The sequence below is a fragment of the Podarcis filfolensis genome (genome assembly GCF_964270895.1).
Source record: "Podarcis filfolensis genome assembly, chromosome: 4".
Taxonomy (NCBI): domain Eukaryota; kingdom Metazoa; phylum Chordata; class Lepidosauria; order Squamata; family Lacertidae; genus Podarcis; species Podarcis filfolensis.
This window is the reverse complement of record NC_139607.1, coordinates 34,649,500-34,661,851: the sequence shown is the minus strand read 5'-3', so window position 1 is coordinate 34,661,851 and position 12,352 is coordinate 34,649,500. Positions and strand designations below refer to the sequence as shown.

The 12,352-nt window shown below is 44.1% G+C and overlaps 1 protein-coding gene across 4 annotated transcripts in view; it reads left to right on the top strand.

Moving 5' to 3' along the window:
- ZBED1 (zinc finger BED-type containing 1) overlaps positions 1–12,352 on the top strand; it is a gene marked incomplete at its 3' end in the record, with an annotated part of 125,470 nt that overhangs the window by 19,798 nt on the left and 93,320 nt on the right. The window contains exon 5 of one of the 4 annotated variants that reach the window (XR_014547226.1): positions 758–932. The exons of 1 other annotated variant lie outside the window; for it this stretch is intronic. Coding sequence is in view for 1 of the 3 variants with exons in the window: in XM_083610680.1 (XP_083466806.1) it covers positions 11,530–11,644 (115 nt within the window). Of the gene's footprint in view, positions 1–757; positions 933–11,403; positions 11,645–12,352 lie in introns of those variants that run through there. 2 more of the 4 variants (XM_083610679.1, XM_083610680.1) reach the window with 2 other exon arrangements.

The window sequence follows — 12,352 nt, the reverse complement described above, 5'->3', positions numbered from 1 at the left end:
TCTGAGATTACTAGTTGTTCAGAGATTCCATCTTTTGGAAGAGAAAACTTCGTGGTAGTATCTGTAAAAGGGTATTTTCCATGGAAGCCAGAAGGCATTTCCTGAGAACTGCATGCTAAATCTACACCCCTGTATGTTCTGCTTGCAATGCTGGAATGCTGCACCTAATTATGTGGGTGTAAGCCCCATGGAACTTGATGGGACTTACTTCTGAGTAAGCACATGAACCTCCATTATGTTAATTTTACTCAGGGTGAATATCCATAGTCTTATATTGTGGCTGTTGGCACATGCCCCAAGGAGAGGAGGGAGAGAAGACAGCTAGATGGGGGGGGGGGGTTAGGGAAAAGGACATCAGCATGAAGGACACAAGGGGAAAATAGACCCTGGTGGTGAGATGTATTTTTTTTTTATTTTTTAGTATGTAAACAGGAACAAGTGGGACCTGCACCAAAATGTTGCTGTGTCTCCTCACACCTTATTAGGAATGCTCAGCTAAACGCCATGCTGTCCTCTAGGATGCTATAAACCAATTGACACTCCCATGGCTCCTTGAGGCCACTGACTGGCTCAATCCTCATTAGCCTGTACGTGTTTAAAAATATTTTGTATTTCTAAATACCTTGGAGTTTACTAGAACATGCTTATACCTCTCTATTGTTTCTCAGTTGCCTCATTTCTGTCAACCTACAACCACCTGAGTTTGCTGGTAGGGAATGATAGCCCTCATTTAAGCATATTTTATTAATTTTATTAGATGGTGTTATGTACCAAGTTGAATAGGATCCAAAATGCAGCAGTCTGATTGGTCCTAGAACTAAAGGATCCAGAATGTAGCAGTCTGATTGGTCCACAGGAGCCACCCAATCCCACTCCAGGTGGAAGTGAATCCACAACCTGATTGGCCTACAGGAGAATCCCTGAATTAGCCAATCACGTGGGGCCCATTGTGTAAATAATGTATCAGACATTCTGGGGGAACTTCCATTCCTCCTCACCACTATGAGCTGAATAAAGGGCATGAAATCAACTCTCAACTCCTAGTATATTTCAGATAGCTTGTTCTGTCATTAAGTTAGTATTAGATTAGAGCAAATAAAAATATTTCAAATAAAGTTATTTTTTTGCATTTAGTTAAGTTTTTTATTTGGTTGTGTTGACTTACTATGACATAAAAAATAGAATATGAATGATGTGATCAACAGGCTCCATATATTAGTGATCATAGCAACTGGAAGCACAACTTGACAGCTTTACTCAATAGGCAGCTGAAAATGCACAGTAAGGTGCTGATAGCAAGCAGTGGGAGATATTTCTCAGTGCCTTTCAGGTACAGAAAAATTATTACAGGTGTTTCATAATGTAATTTTGAAACTCCTAACCAAACAAAAACCCACAGGGAATAAAAACCTTACCTACATCTTGCTGTGGAAATATGACTCCCACAATGAAAGTTTGCAGTTGTCTTCAGCACTTCCCTTATTACTGTACGTACCTAAGGGAATATAGCTTTTATGAGGCTCAAAGTGACAATCCTTTCCCAAAGAGGGCAATTACAGTATATTTTTATTTTTAGCAGACTTACACTCTAATCCTAAATATGTTTTCTGGGGATATAAGTGTGACTGATTTCTGTGTCTAAGCAAGCAAGTTTAAAATTGCAGCCAAAATATAAAATGCATCTGTTCTAAAGAAAAGGTTCTTTATATTAGCCTTTGCCTAGGTAAGGCAGCTGTTTGCAAAGCACTTACTCCAGAATGCTTAATATTGGATATTAATATTGAACATATTTCAGGTAACAGGAACAAAATAAAACAGCTTTCTCCACCCTGCCTATCCCAATGGAAGTTTACAGTGTGTGCTTATTGTAAACTTGCAATAGCACTGTGAGAAAATTTGAGATGAAAATAATTTGCGCAAGACTAAAGCTATGAAAGTGATCTTCATGATTAAATCTTGGCCTCCCCTATCCAACACAACATTCTGGTTTATGAAAGGAATGCTACCTCAGGTAATTTATCTCTTTGATAACCAGCAGCTATTGCAAGTGCTACTACCTATGTAACTCTGTTTTCCATTTAACATGGAACGTTTTGTCATATTGGAGTCATTACTGAAGCACAACCTGTAGGACTGGACATGCAGGCTTGGATATTGGAACGAGATCACAACCGCTCTTCACCTAGAGCTGCCTTTGGTGCTGGATTCACTATGTTCTTTTCATTGAGGGTGCTTCCAGAGAGGGGTTTAATATTGCAAACAGGTTGTTCATCTACTGCAAGTAGGCCATTGGCAACAGGTTTTTGTAACTTGCGTGTCAAGACCCTCAAGCCAGCCCCTGTTAAGAATAAAGAAATTCACACTGATGCAGAATTTTGGTTTAAGGTTAATGGGCAAAATTTAGGTCACAACTTTACAGTGGTACCTCGGGTTACAGACGCTTCAGGTTACAGACTGAACTTTACTTCAGAATGAGAACAGAAATTGCACGGTGGTGGCACGGCAGCATCGGGAGGCCCCATTAGTGAGGTACCCCTCAGGTTAAGAACAGTTTCAGGTTAAGAACGGACCTCCAGAACAAATTAAGTTCTTAACCTGAGGTACCACTGTATTGATTACAGCAAATGTGAGCGGTATTGGCGTAGGTATTGGCAAAAGACTATATCAGACTCCTGCCCCCTTTGCAGGAAGTCAGTAAGGGTAAACCACCAAAAGAGGGAGCTGCTTCGGGGGAATCTGCCTGCATCTCCCCCGGTGTTCCCAGAGGCCTGGCATGGCCCTAGCCCCTCAACCGGACTTCGGACAGGATCCAGGCCCCAGATTCCTTTAACAGAATACCCTTGGACAATGGAGGGGCAGGCGATGGCCGACCTCCCTCCCCCACTCATCAATAAGCCCAATGCCTAACCACCAAACCTTACAAAGTTGTGATGATTTCTAAGAGGCAGGCGAAAACCAAAAGGCTAGTGCCAATCTGCCGAATGGAAAAATTCCCAAGACGGGCAACCAACCAAAGTCCAAAGCAAGGCCAGAGGACACCTAAATCAAAGGGAGGGTGGGCGGGTGTTCGGCAGTGCAAAGCAGGTGCTTGGCACACGTTGCAGTGCCACTTTTATACCCCTCATGATCACTTCACTCAAAATGATTGGCCAATAGGCCTGGGGTGATTGTGGTGCCACCCTGGCGTGAGGTTATTGTAATGCTAACAACAGCATACCACCAGCAGTTCACATTGCAGATGCAATGACTGTTAAGCATATAAATTAATATAAGCCTTCCAGATGTCAGCCTGATAGTCCTTTCAGTGCTGCATGAACACGTTAAAAAAAATATTTCCCAGGCATTTTAATGTTAAGAGCTTTTAGTGATTTAGCTGTGCTATATTAATGTTTTGCTGCTGGTGGTTTTATTTATTTTAATTCACATGTACGTTTACTACTTGCTCTCTCTCTCTCTCTTTGGCTTTTTAAAAAAATACCTTTTGTATTTTTAGATTTTCTTGTTAACCACCCAGAGAATTTCAGTTATAGGCAAATATGCAAATACTGCAAATAAATGAATAATAAACAAACAAATGCAAAAATACACGTTGACATCAATAGGACATTTTTCGGAATGTTGATGCTTAAGCTTCTGCTGTGGTTGCAGGGTACCATCTAACATCAATCGGTGGTCCAGTTAACCATCTTCCCCACCCTAGGCATCCCTATCTAATTAATCTTCTGACTTGCTGTTTTTATTCTGGTGCTTACCATGAATGTTTTCTCTTATTTTATTTTTTTGCATATTTTGTCAGCTACTTTTTCAGCTACTTTTTAAAAAAGGAACTTGTTGGGGGAACAAACCAAGTTTCTAACACATTTGATTGGCCTTAGTAGCCTGCTATAAATGTCATTGCCAGAAGACAGACCCTTCCCCACCCCCCCATCCCCATGCAAGTTAAAGGAAGGGGGAATATCTTGTCTCCAAAATTCTGCAGAGATTGTTGCTGCTTTCTGCTTTGAAATACAGCATGAGTACAGGGTTGAGCCTCCCCTGCCCCTTCTTCATGCCAGAGAAGAGTTGAATGTTGATCCCGACTGTTGTGCAGAACTTTGAAGCCACTTGGGACACAGCGAGAGCCTTGCTGCTTTCTCAGTGACTCTAAAAGCTTGCAGTGGATGTGTGAACTTTCCGCCTATTTTTCTCTTACAGTGTGCTTGCCAGAGCGAAAGATAAGTCACCACTGACAATCTGGCAAGTGCACTTGTGGACTACTGGAAACCGAGGCTTAAATCGTTGTTGAATATTATGGAATTATTGAAAATAACCGCAGACATACAATTAAGGTCTCTTTTGTAGCATGAAAAGCCCCAAGGATACATGAGAATAGGACAACCCAATGAAAGACAAATGTTATATCTGTGTCAGCTACATTGCAACATTGGGTATAGAAACATGAAATAGCTAGTCAGGGAGCAAGGGAATATGTGCTAAGTGGTGCCATTATCCAGTGCATTGATCAGGAAAAGGATTAGGAGGTTATTTAGGGAAAAACACTGAAACCTATCAGGCCATTCCACGTAACAATAAAAAAGGCAAACAAGATAATAGCTTATAGAAGAACAAACATAGGCCATGTGAGAAGGAGCACTTCCAGCCTCACCTCCTGTGAAATTTGCAGTGCATTGATGGCTAGTACAGAAGCACACAGTGAGCGCAGAGGCCTTTGCTAATTTAAATACAATTAGATATATGTATTCGATGTAAAGCTGAAAGCTGGCAGAAGTATTGTGGTTGGGTAATCTCAAGTAAGCCATCTGTGGTTAAGTTCCTTGTGTAATGTATAAGAGCCAGGACACACTGTGGGAGTTGAGAGCCCTTCATCCAAATCTTATCGATCTACGTAAGGTTCTCAACCCCTTCATGGATCACTGCCTTGTCGTGGCGAAGGGGCTTGAATAACTCAGAGAAGCTACGAGCTATGCCGTGCAGGGCCACCCAAGACAGACAATCGACTAAACAACAACAAGGTTCTCAAATGTGATCTGGGATATATACTACATTCTTAATACCAGGCAGGACAGAATATCCATAATGCCAATTGGCCTGGAGTAACCCCCACCCTACTTTGACAGCCTGTATGTGTACCCCCCCCCCCCCGCATAGCTCAGTTGGTTAGAGTTTGGTACTGATAACGCCAAGGTTGCAGGTTCAATCCCCGTATGGGAAAGCTGCATATTCCTGCATTGCAGGGGGTTGGACTAGAGGACCCCCAGGGTGCCTTCCAACGCTATGGTTCTATGACTCACGATATATGCGTACACTGGCCTCAATTAACACTGAGCCTGCCCTGTTCTTTTCTATGCCAGGGAGTGCTCCCTATCCTTGTCGCACCGAGTACCTGTTTGTGCAGTGCATTTTCTAGCTCGTAGAAAAAACAGCAGCCCTTAGAGAGGTGAGGCTGTAGCTCCGTTGCAGAACACCAGCTTTGCAGGCAGAAAGTCGCAAGTTCGATCCCTGGCATCTCTAGGTAGAGATGATAACGTCCCCTGTCTGAAACTCTAGAGAGCAGCTGTTTTGTGGTTCCTGGAACCATGCCTTTTGAGATCCTGCTTCATGGTTCCTAGAATCATGGCTTTGTAGAAGTTTCTGTATTAACCATTACCATTGCCCATGCTTTCAACAGCTTCTCTGAACTGCAGCCAATGTGTTTGTTTAAAATAATCTTTAAAAGCATTCATTAGCATGCATTTGATAATCTGGTGAAATGATTCTGCAGAAAATAATATGCAAGATTTCCCCCTTCCCAGCAGGAGTAAATCTTTATGCCTATAAATTAAAAGAGGTTATTATGGAGCTCTCAAAGCTCTGCAAGTCCTGGGTAGCAGCAGAAGATAATTAAAAGGTGAAGGCATCAAAAATTAATTGCAAGACCTCTTTCTCCCTCAAGTGTCATAAATAAATAAATAAATAAATTAGAACTAGAAAGTGTCAAAAATTACATGGAAAAATATGTTGATGGATGCAGTGGGTGAAAAGGACATGCAGTCCCATGATATACACATTCATAGTTAGGTCCAGAGACCCCATATTCTACTACATAGCTGACAGATGTTCTCCAAATAATTGTTCCATATTCAATAAAACACAGCTTCACCTCCATCTGGACTATTATGTATATTGTTATCAGTCATCATCACACAGAATAGCTTGGCTTTCTGAATGAATAGCAACAATACCACATCTGATAGCTAAGGAAAATTTAATGGATGAATAATGTTAGGCAAGCATTTAGAGTATTTTTATTCAGGACTTGTGTGTGTGTTTTCATGCGATTTAGAAAATGGGTAAATGTTGTAGGGAGGAGTACTTCCCTTTAGAGAGCCAGACCTCCAGTCATCCTTGGCCTCTTCCAGGATACTAAAATTGCATTCCCCTTCCACCTAGTTTTCCTTTACAGTCAGCTAGCATTCTGTGTGCACTGAGCATACTCAGTCTACATTGACATGTTTGAGTTCCTACTAACCTTCAGGGTTTATCTGTGTAAGAAACTGCCCGGTCCCATTGATACCTCCCTCTTCTACATGGGTGTTGTTTGGGGTACCTTAGGACCCACACTGTTAGTTCAGTTGTGAAGACTGATGGATGTTGTACTCCAAAAACACCTGGAAGGTTGGGTTGGGTTGGGGAAGGCTGATATATCAGATATGGAGGAAATGGTTATGAATGGTTACGTCTGAACAAAAATGTTGAGTTTTGTTCTCTGAGCTAGCTACATATTGTGCAATTGCATTATTAGTTCAGATTTTTCAGTTACTGTACCATTTCCTCAGGGTGGGTGTAAACGTTTCGGTAAAGGAAGTGGTTTTACTTGAAATGAAATATATCTAGCAAATTGGAGCAAATTGGTTAATATGACACCAATGAAGCATCTTCTGAGCTGTGGCGAAGAAGAACTATATTGGTCTGCTCTTTCACCTTGATTGCTTTCTCTTTTAGTAAAATGCACCCCCCGGCAAATGTCTCTAGATATTAGATCACGCTAACCAATGTGGTGCTGCCCCAATTTTGTTGGACTGCAACTGCCTTCGTCCCAAATCATTGGCCATGATAGTTGGAGCAGCACGAAAACATCTGGAGGCACTGTGAAAGCAATAGCTGGCTTAGATAAATATTGGGCCTTATTCAACTCTCCAGTTCCATTAGTGGAAGCCAATGCAAGGATTCCTGCTGGTGCAACATGACTCCCTCCCACTCTCCCTACAGCTCCCTCCAATCTGCTCTGGCAGGTCAAGAGAAACCCCCAGAACAGCAGGCAAGAGAAGGAAAGGGGAGATCATTTCACTGGTCAAGAAGAAATGCTTGTGCTGATGGAACAATCTCCTTAGTGCTATGTTGAATTCCAACCATTGTCTTCAGGTTCAACTGCCCAAACTGATTTGGTATCATGGAATACTGTGTAAGCACCTGAGGCACAGGTCTTCAGCAAAACAACCATGTAAGCTAAAGACCCTTCTGAGCTTTGTTTGGCCATGTTTGCCAAAAGTCAAGAACCATAGGGAAGAGCAGCAGGAAAAAAATAACCCACTTTCTGGGACTAACCATCCAAAATGGACCTCAGTTGCTGAAAAAAGTGTCCCTGACCCCCAGTTTGGACACCTGTCTCAGAAGGATACAACGTTCAGTGGTACTGGAAATCACTGAGATGTCAAGGGGAATCCAAAAAGGGCACACTCCTCCCAGTGAAGATAATTTTTCAGGGCTACAGAATTAGTTTCCCTCCCAAACTCAGACAGAAAACCACATTGGAATGGTCATCCAGCAGCGCTTGGAGTTAAGGCCAGCACACACTCCAAGATATTGCTTAGAAAGGGCAAACAGTAATTGAAGTCCAGGATTGTCTTTTTAAAGAAGAAATCAGCTTGCACCACTGCCTCTTTTAACACAGCAAGGAGTACACCTTCTCTCAAAGACACATTAGTCACATTTGTGACTCAAATATTTAAACTTCCTTTGGTGGCTTTAATTAGCTGCATGGTGCAAAGATCAAGGACACATATGGTAGCCCGGCCACAAACTTCAAACTTCAAAGTAGATTGTCCACTTTCTTACGTCAAACTACTTAAAAATGTATCTATTCCAATAGGACAAGACTAGCTGCATTCATCTCAAACTCTGCTACAGTCATGGAATCTAAATTGCCATGAATGTGAATGATTGTATTTTCAAAATGTGTTACAAATTGGTCACCATTAGCTACCAAGTTATGTTTGCAATTGCTGTGTGTATGGGTTAGAGGAAGTGTTTTCCTTTAATAATAGAACAACCAAAGAGACATACCGCATGCAATGAAAAACATTCTGCAAATATACAATACCAGTTTTATAATAGAGAGTTTTTGAACAGGAAGATAATTTATTCCATATTGACCCAAACAGTCAAAATTATATTTAAAAAGTAGATCATTCTGGTGTAGAACTATGTGGAATAATAGTACTAACAAAAAGCAGGCAGAAAATGATTCCTTTGTTGCTTTATAAAAAGGGGCTTTTGCTTGTAAGTCACAGAGAAGCCTCTTTACAAAGCATTTTCTCTTAAAACCAATACAAAAGATGCTGTCAGACTTCCAGAGTCCTATGGGGGCATGGCAGTCAGTGCCTATATCACCTTTACTAAAGCAGTTGGACTGATGCATTTCCAGGTACAATTTAAAGTACTCTTTTTGGCCTTTAAAGCACTACACGAGTGTTTCTCAAACAGTGGACTTTGGGCCACCAACCTACAACACCAACCAGTCAAATAATTTATAGTTATAATAAGCCATATCTATAATATGCCAACTTTCCTAGTTTAGGAATACTATATAAGGAAGTTATTATTCTGAGTCAGCCCACTGGTCCATTTAGCTCAATATTGCTTACACCAGAGGCAAGGCATCTTTGCAGCCCAGTGGGCCAGGTTTGACAGGTGGAAGGAGACACCTGCCTGTCAGTCATGTGACATCATGGCATCAGGTGACGATGATACCTCTGAAGCCTCTGAAGCGTATTTCCAAGTTGTTTCTGATTAGCACTGAGAGATATGGCCTTTGAAGTGCATTTCCAAACAGTTGCAGGAAGAAACTGCTTAGAAATGCACTTCAAAGTGAAGGCCACACCTTTACCTGCCTTCCACCTAGCATCAACAACAGTAGTCGTTTCTATAAAGTTTGTAGGCATATAATACAAAAAGTAAAAACCAGAAAACTGGAGTTTCATGAAACTGGGCCCTCACACAGCTCCCGCCATGCATCTGAGCCCGGGGCGGGGGGCTACTAACTGACTCCCTTGAAGACCTTAGTGATCAGGCAGGTATATAAGGGATTAGGTGATTCTTGAGGTATCATGGACTCAAGTTTTTAAGGACCTTGCAAATTAATACAATAACTTTGACCCTGACCCCGTAGCATATGGGCTGCCAGTGCAAACTTTGGAGCACTGGCGTTATGTGCTAGCAACAGGCTGTCTTCATCAACAGTCCAGCCACAGCATTTTCCAGCCTCCAGACCAGGCACAAGGGTAGCCCCACATGGAGCATATCAAAACAATCAAGCCTTGAAGTTATCAGTGCATGGATTACCATGGCTAGACTATCCGTCAAAAAACAGCCATAGTTGATGCACCTGCTGTAGCGAGTGAAAGGCACTCCTAGCTGCTGAGCTTCCCGTAACCCCCTCCTGAACAGGCACCTTGCCAATCTTGTATGCATGGGAACTGGCAATCCACGGTGCTTCCATCTTCCCATGGTTCAAGCTCAGTTTATTAGTCCTCATTCAGTCCCTCACTGTGCTCATACAACAGCCTCCCCTGACTCAAATGCTATGGAGAAGCAGAGCTGTTATGTCAACAGTGTATTGATGACCATTTGCCACCAAACTCCTAGTGACTGCACCCAGTGACTACATATATATGCTTCATATATATATATATATATGGGGAGAAGATTGTACCTTGTGGCACACCATAGTGCAAAGACCATGCAGCTGGAACCCAGTCTCCCAATGCTACTTTCTGGACACAACCCTCTAGGTAGCAGAAAACCACTGTAAAACAGTGCCCCCACAGAGTTGGTACAGAAGGATACCATGGTCCATGGTATCAAAAGTTGTGGAGGTATCAAGAAGCAGAGTTGCATTCTCTCTGGCCCTCTCCTTGATACAGGTGCAGCCCTGCCTTTTTAAGAACAGTAGGCAGCACCTTGTCATACAGTGATGTATCTACCACATTCTGGACCCATCCAGTCAACCCCTCGTGACTGCTTTTCACCAGCTAGGTGAGGCAGGGGTCAAGAGAGCAGGAAGCTGGCTGCATGACTGCAAGAGTCTTGCCCACATCAATTCCTTCTATTTGTTACTAAGTCATAGATTCTACTGAATGAATGCCATGAATGTGTTGTGCTTTGAAGGATGATTTGGGTACCACAGGCACCCTTGATAGATTGAATACAGGGAATAAGAGGAGGCAAATACAATTCTTTTAACTGAAGTTCTTCTTTTCATGGGTTCTTTTAACCAAGCTTTGTCTTCCCAGGTCACCTTATCCAAGGGCAGCAGCAGCAATATATATTCTAGTCAGAGCCCTCCATGCTGGAAGATAATTGCTGTAGATGAGTTGTGAAGGAGCCCGTGAAAACATTTTAACAAGAGGTCTGACACCTTTAAGGGAGAATTGCATTAGAAACACCAGACTTAAAAATAAATACACCCTCCCTCTTGTCCTGCTTGCCTTCCAAGCAGTGGCGTAGCGTGGGGGGTGCAGGGGGGGCGGGCCGCACCGGGCGCAACATCTGGGGTTAGGGCAAATCCATGGGTTAGGGGGCGCAAATCCACGGGTTAGGGGGCGCAAATTACTTGCCTTGCCCCGGGTGCTGACAACCCACGCTACGCCACTGCTTCCAAGTTCCTACTGGGCAGAACTGCAGGCAAATTTGAATGTCAGCGTTGAAAGGTATTTTTCAATCATGCATTTAACCAGCGTTTATTTTATTTTTAAAAATCTACTAGTCTGTCTAGTACTTTTCACCGTAAGGTAGTCAGCAGCTGCTTCCTTTGAATGAGAAATGCGTATTCCAAAGCAAGTGAAAAAGGCGTTATGTTCTCTATTGTTCCACATTCCGGCAAGTGACCTCATTTCACAGCCTAGCTGGCTGAGAGCCCTATTTCAAAGCATGCAAATTCTTACTGCCGAAATTAGCGCGGGGGTAGCAATGGGAAAGTGTATGTAACCTCAGCCCCGCTGCACGCATGGTGTGGAAGGGAGGGTGTAAGGAAGGGGAGAGCGAGAGACCCGGATCGCGAGCAGAAGCGCGCACATGCCCGGAAAAGGACTTCTCCTCCTCCTCCTCTTCCGCTGGGTGTAGCTAGCGAGTGCTCTGAGCCGAGCGCTCCGGAGCCCGGGAGGCGTGTCGCCTGGGCTGCGCCTCCTCCTGCCGAGGGTGGTGACCGGCCTCCTTTCTCCTTCGAGCCGAGAAACAGCACAAGGAAGAGCCGGAGGCGGCGGCCAAAGAGCCATGTCGCTCCTCTCGCTGGCGCTGCCTGCGATACGAGTCTATTGGATCGGCTTCCGCGTCGTGTTGCACCAGCTGCTCCGCCGCCTCCTCCGACCAGGCTGGCCTTTGAAGCCAGGTTAGTAAGGGCTGCGGGTTTCTGGGGTGGAGAGGCTGGTCAAAGAAGCGCCTCGCTCAGCGCCTGCCACCTCGCCAAGTGGCGCGGGTGGCGAAAGGAAAGCGCGCGCGCGACACGAGCTCGCTTTTCTTCCGCCCGGGGCGGCGGCGGAGGCGAGGAAAGGCTTTTTCTTCCAGGGATTATCATTCTGAAAATGGGGAGCCAAGCCAAATTTTTGCTTCCGCGGAAGGAGGGCGCACCTGGGCGCCCGCTTCCGCGGGCTTTGTTTTGTCGCTGCCCGGAGGGGGATCTTCTTTTCTCGGGCCTCACATAGCAGAGCTTTGGCTCGGCCGTGTCAGTGTCCTTACCAAGCCCCACCTGCGGCTCTCGCCCCCCGGAGGCATGCAGATTTCTAGCAAATGCGTACACGCCCCCTTCCAGCCGCAAACCTGTGGCTCCTAGGTTGGACCGACCTGTTATAAGTGCATGCTGTTACAGTTGATAATACAGGTAGTAGGAACCGCGGACAGTGTCAAGGTTCGAAGCTGAATAATACCTAGTACTGTGGGCAGAAAAGGTACGTTGCAGCAGGCGAGGCGACACACCCTGGTCAAGAGGATCACATTGTCCTAGTAAGACCAATGGAAGCAGTAGGCTGTAACTTCTGAGTCAGTGTGTTTAGGCTAGGATTTGTTGGTTATCTAAAGAGAAAAAGCAGATCGTCCCTGC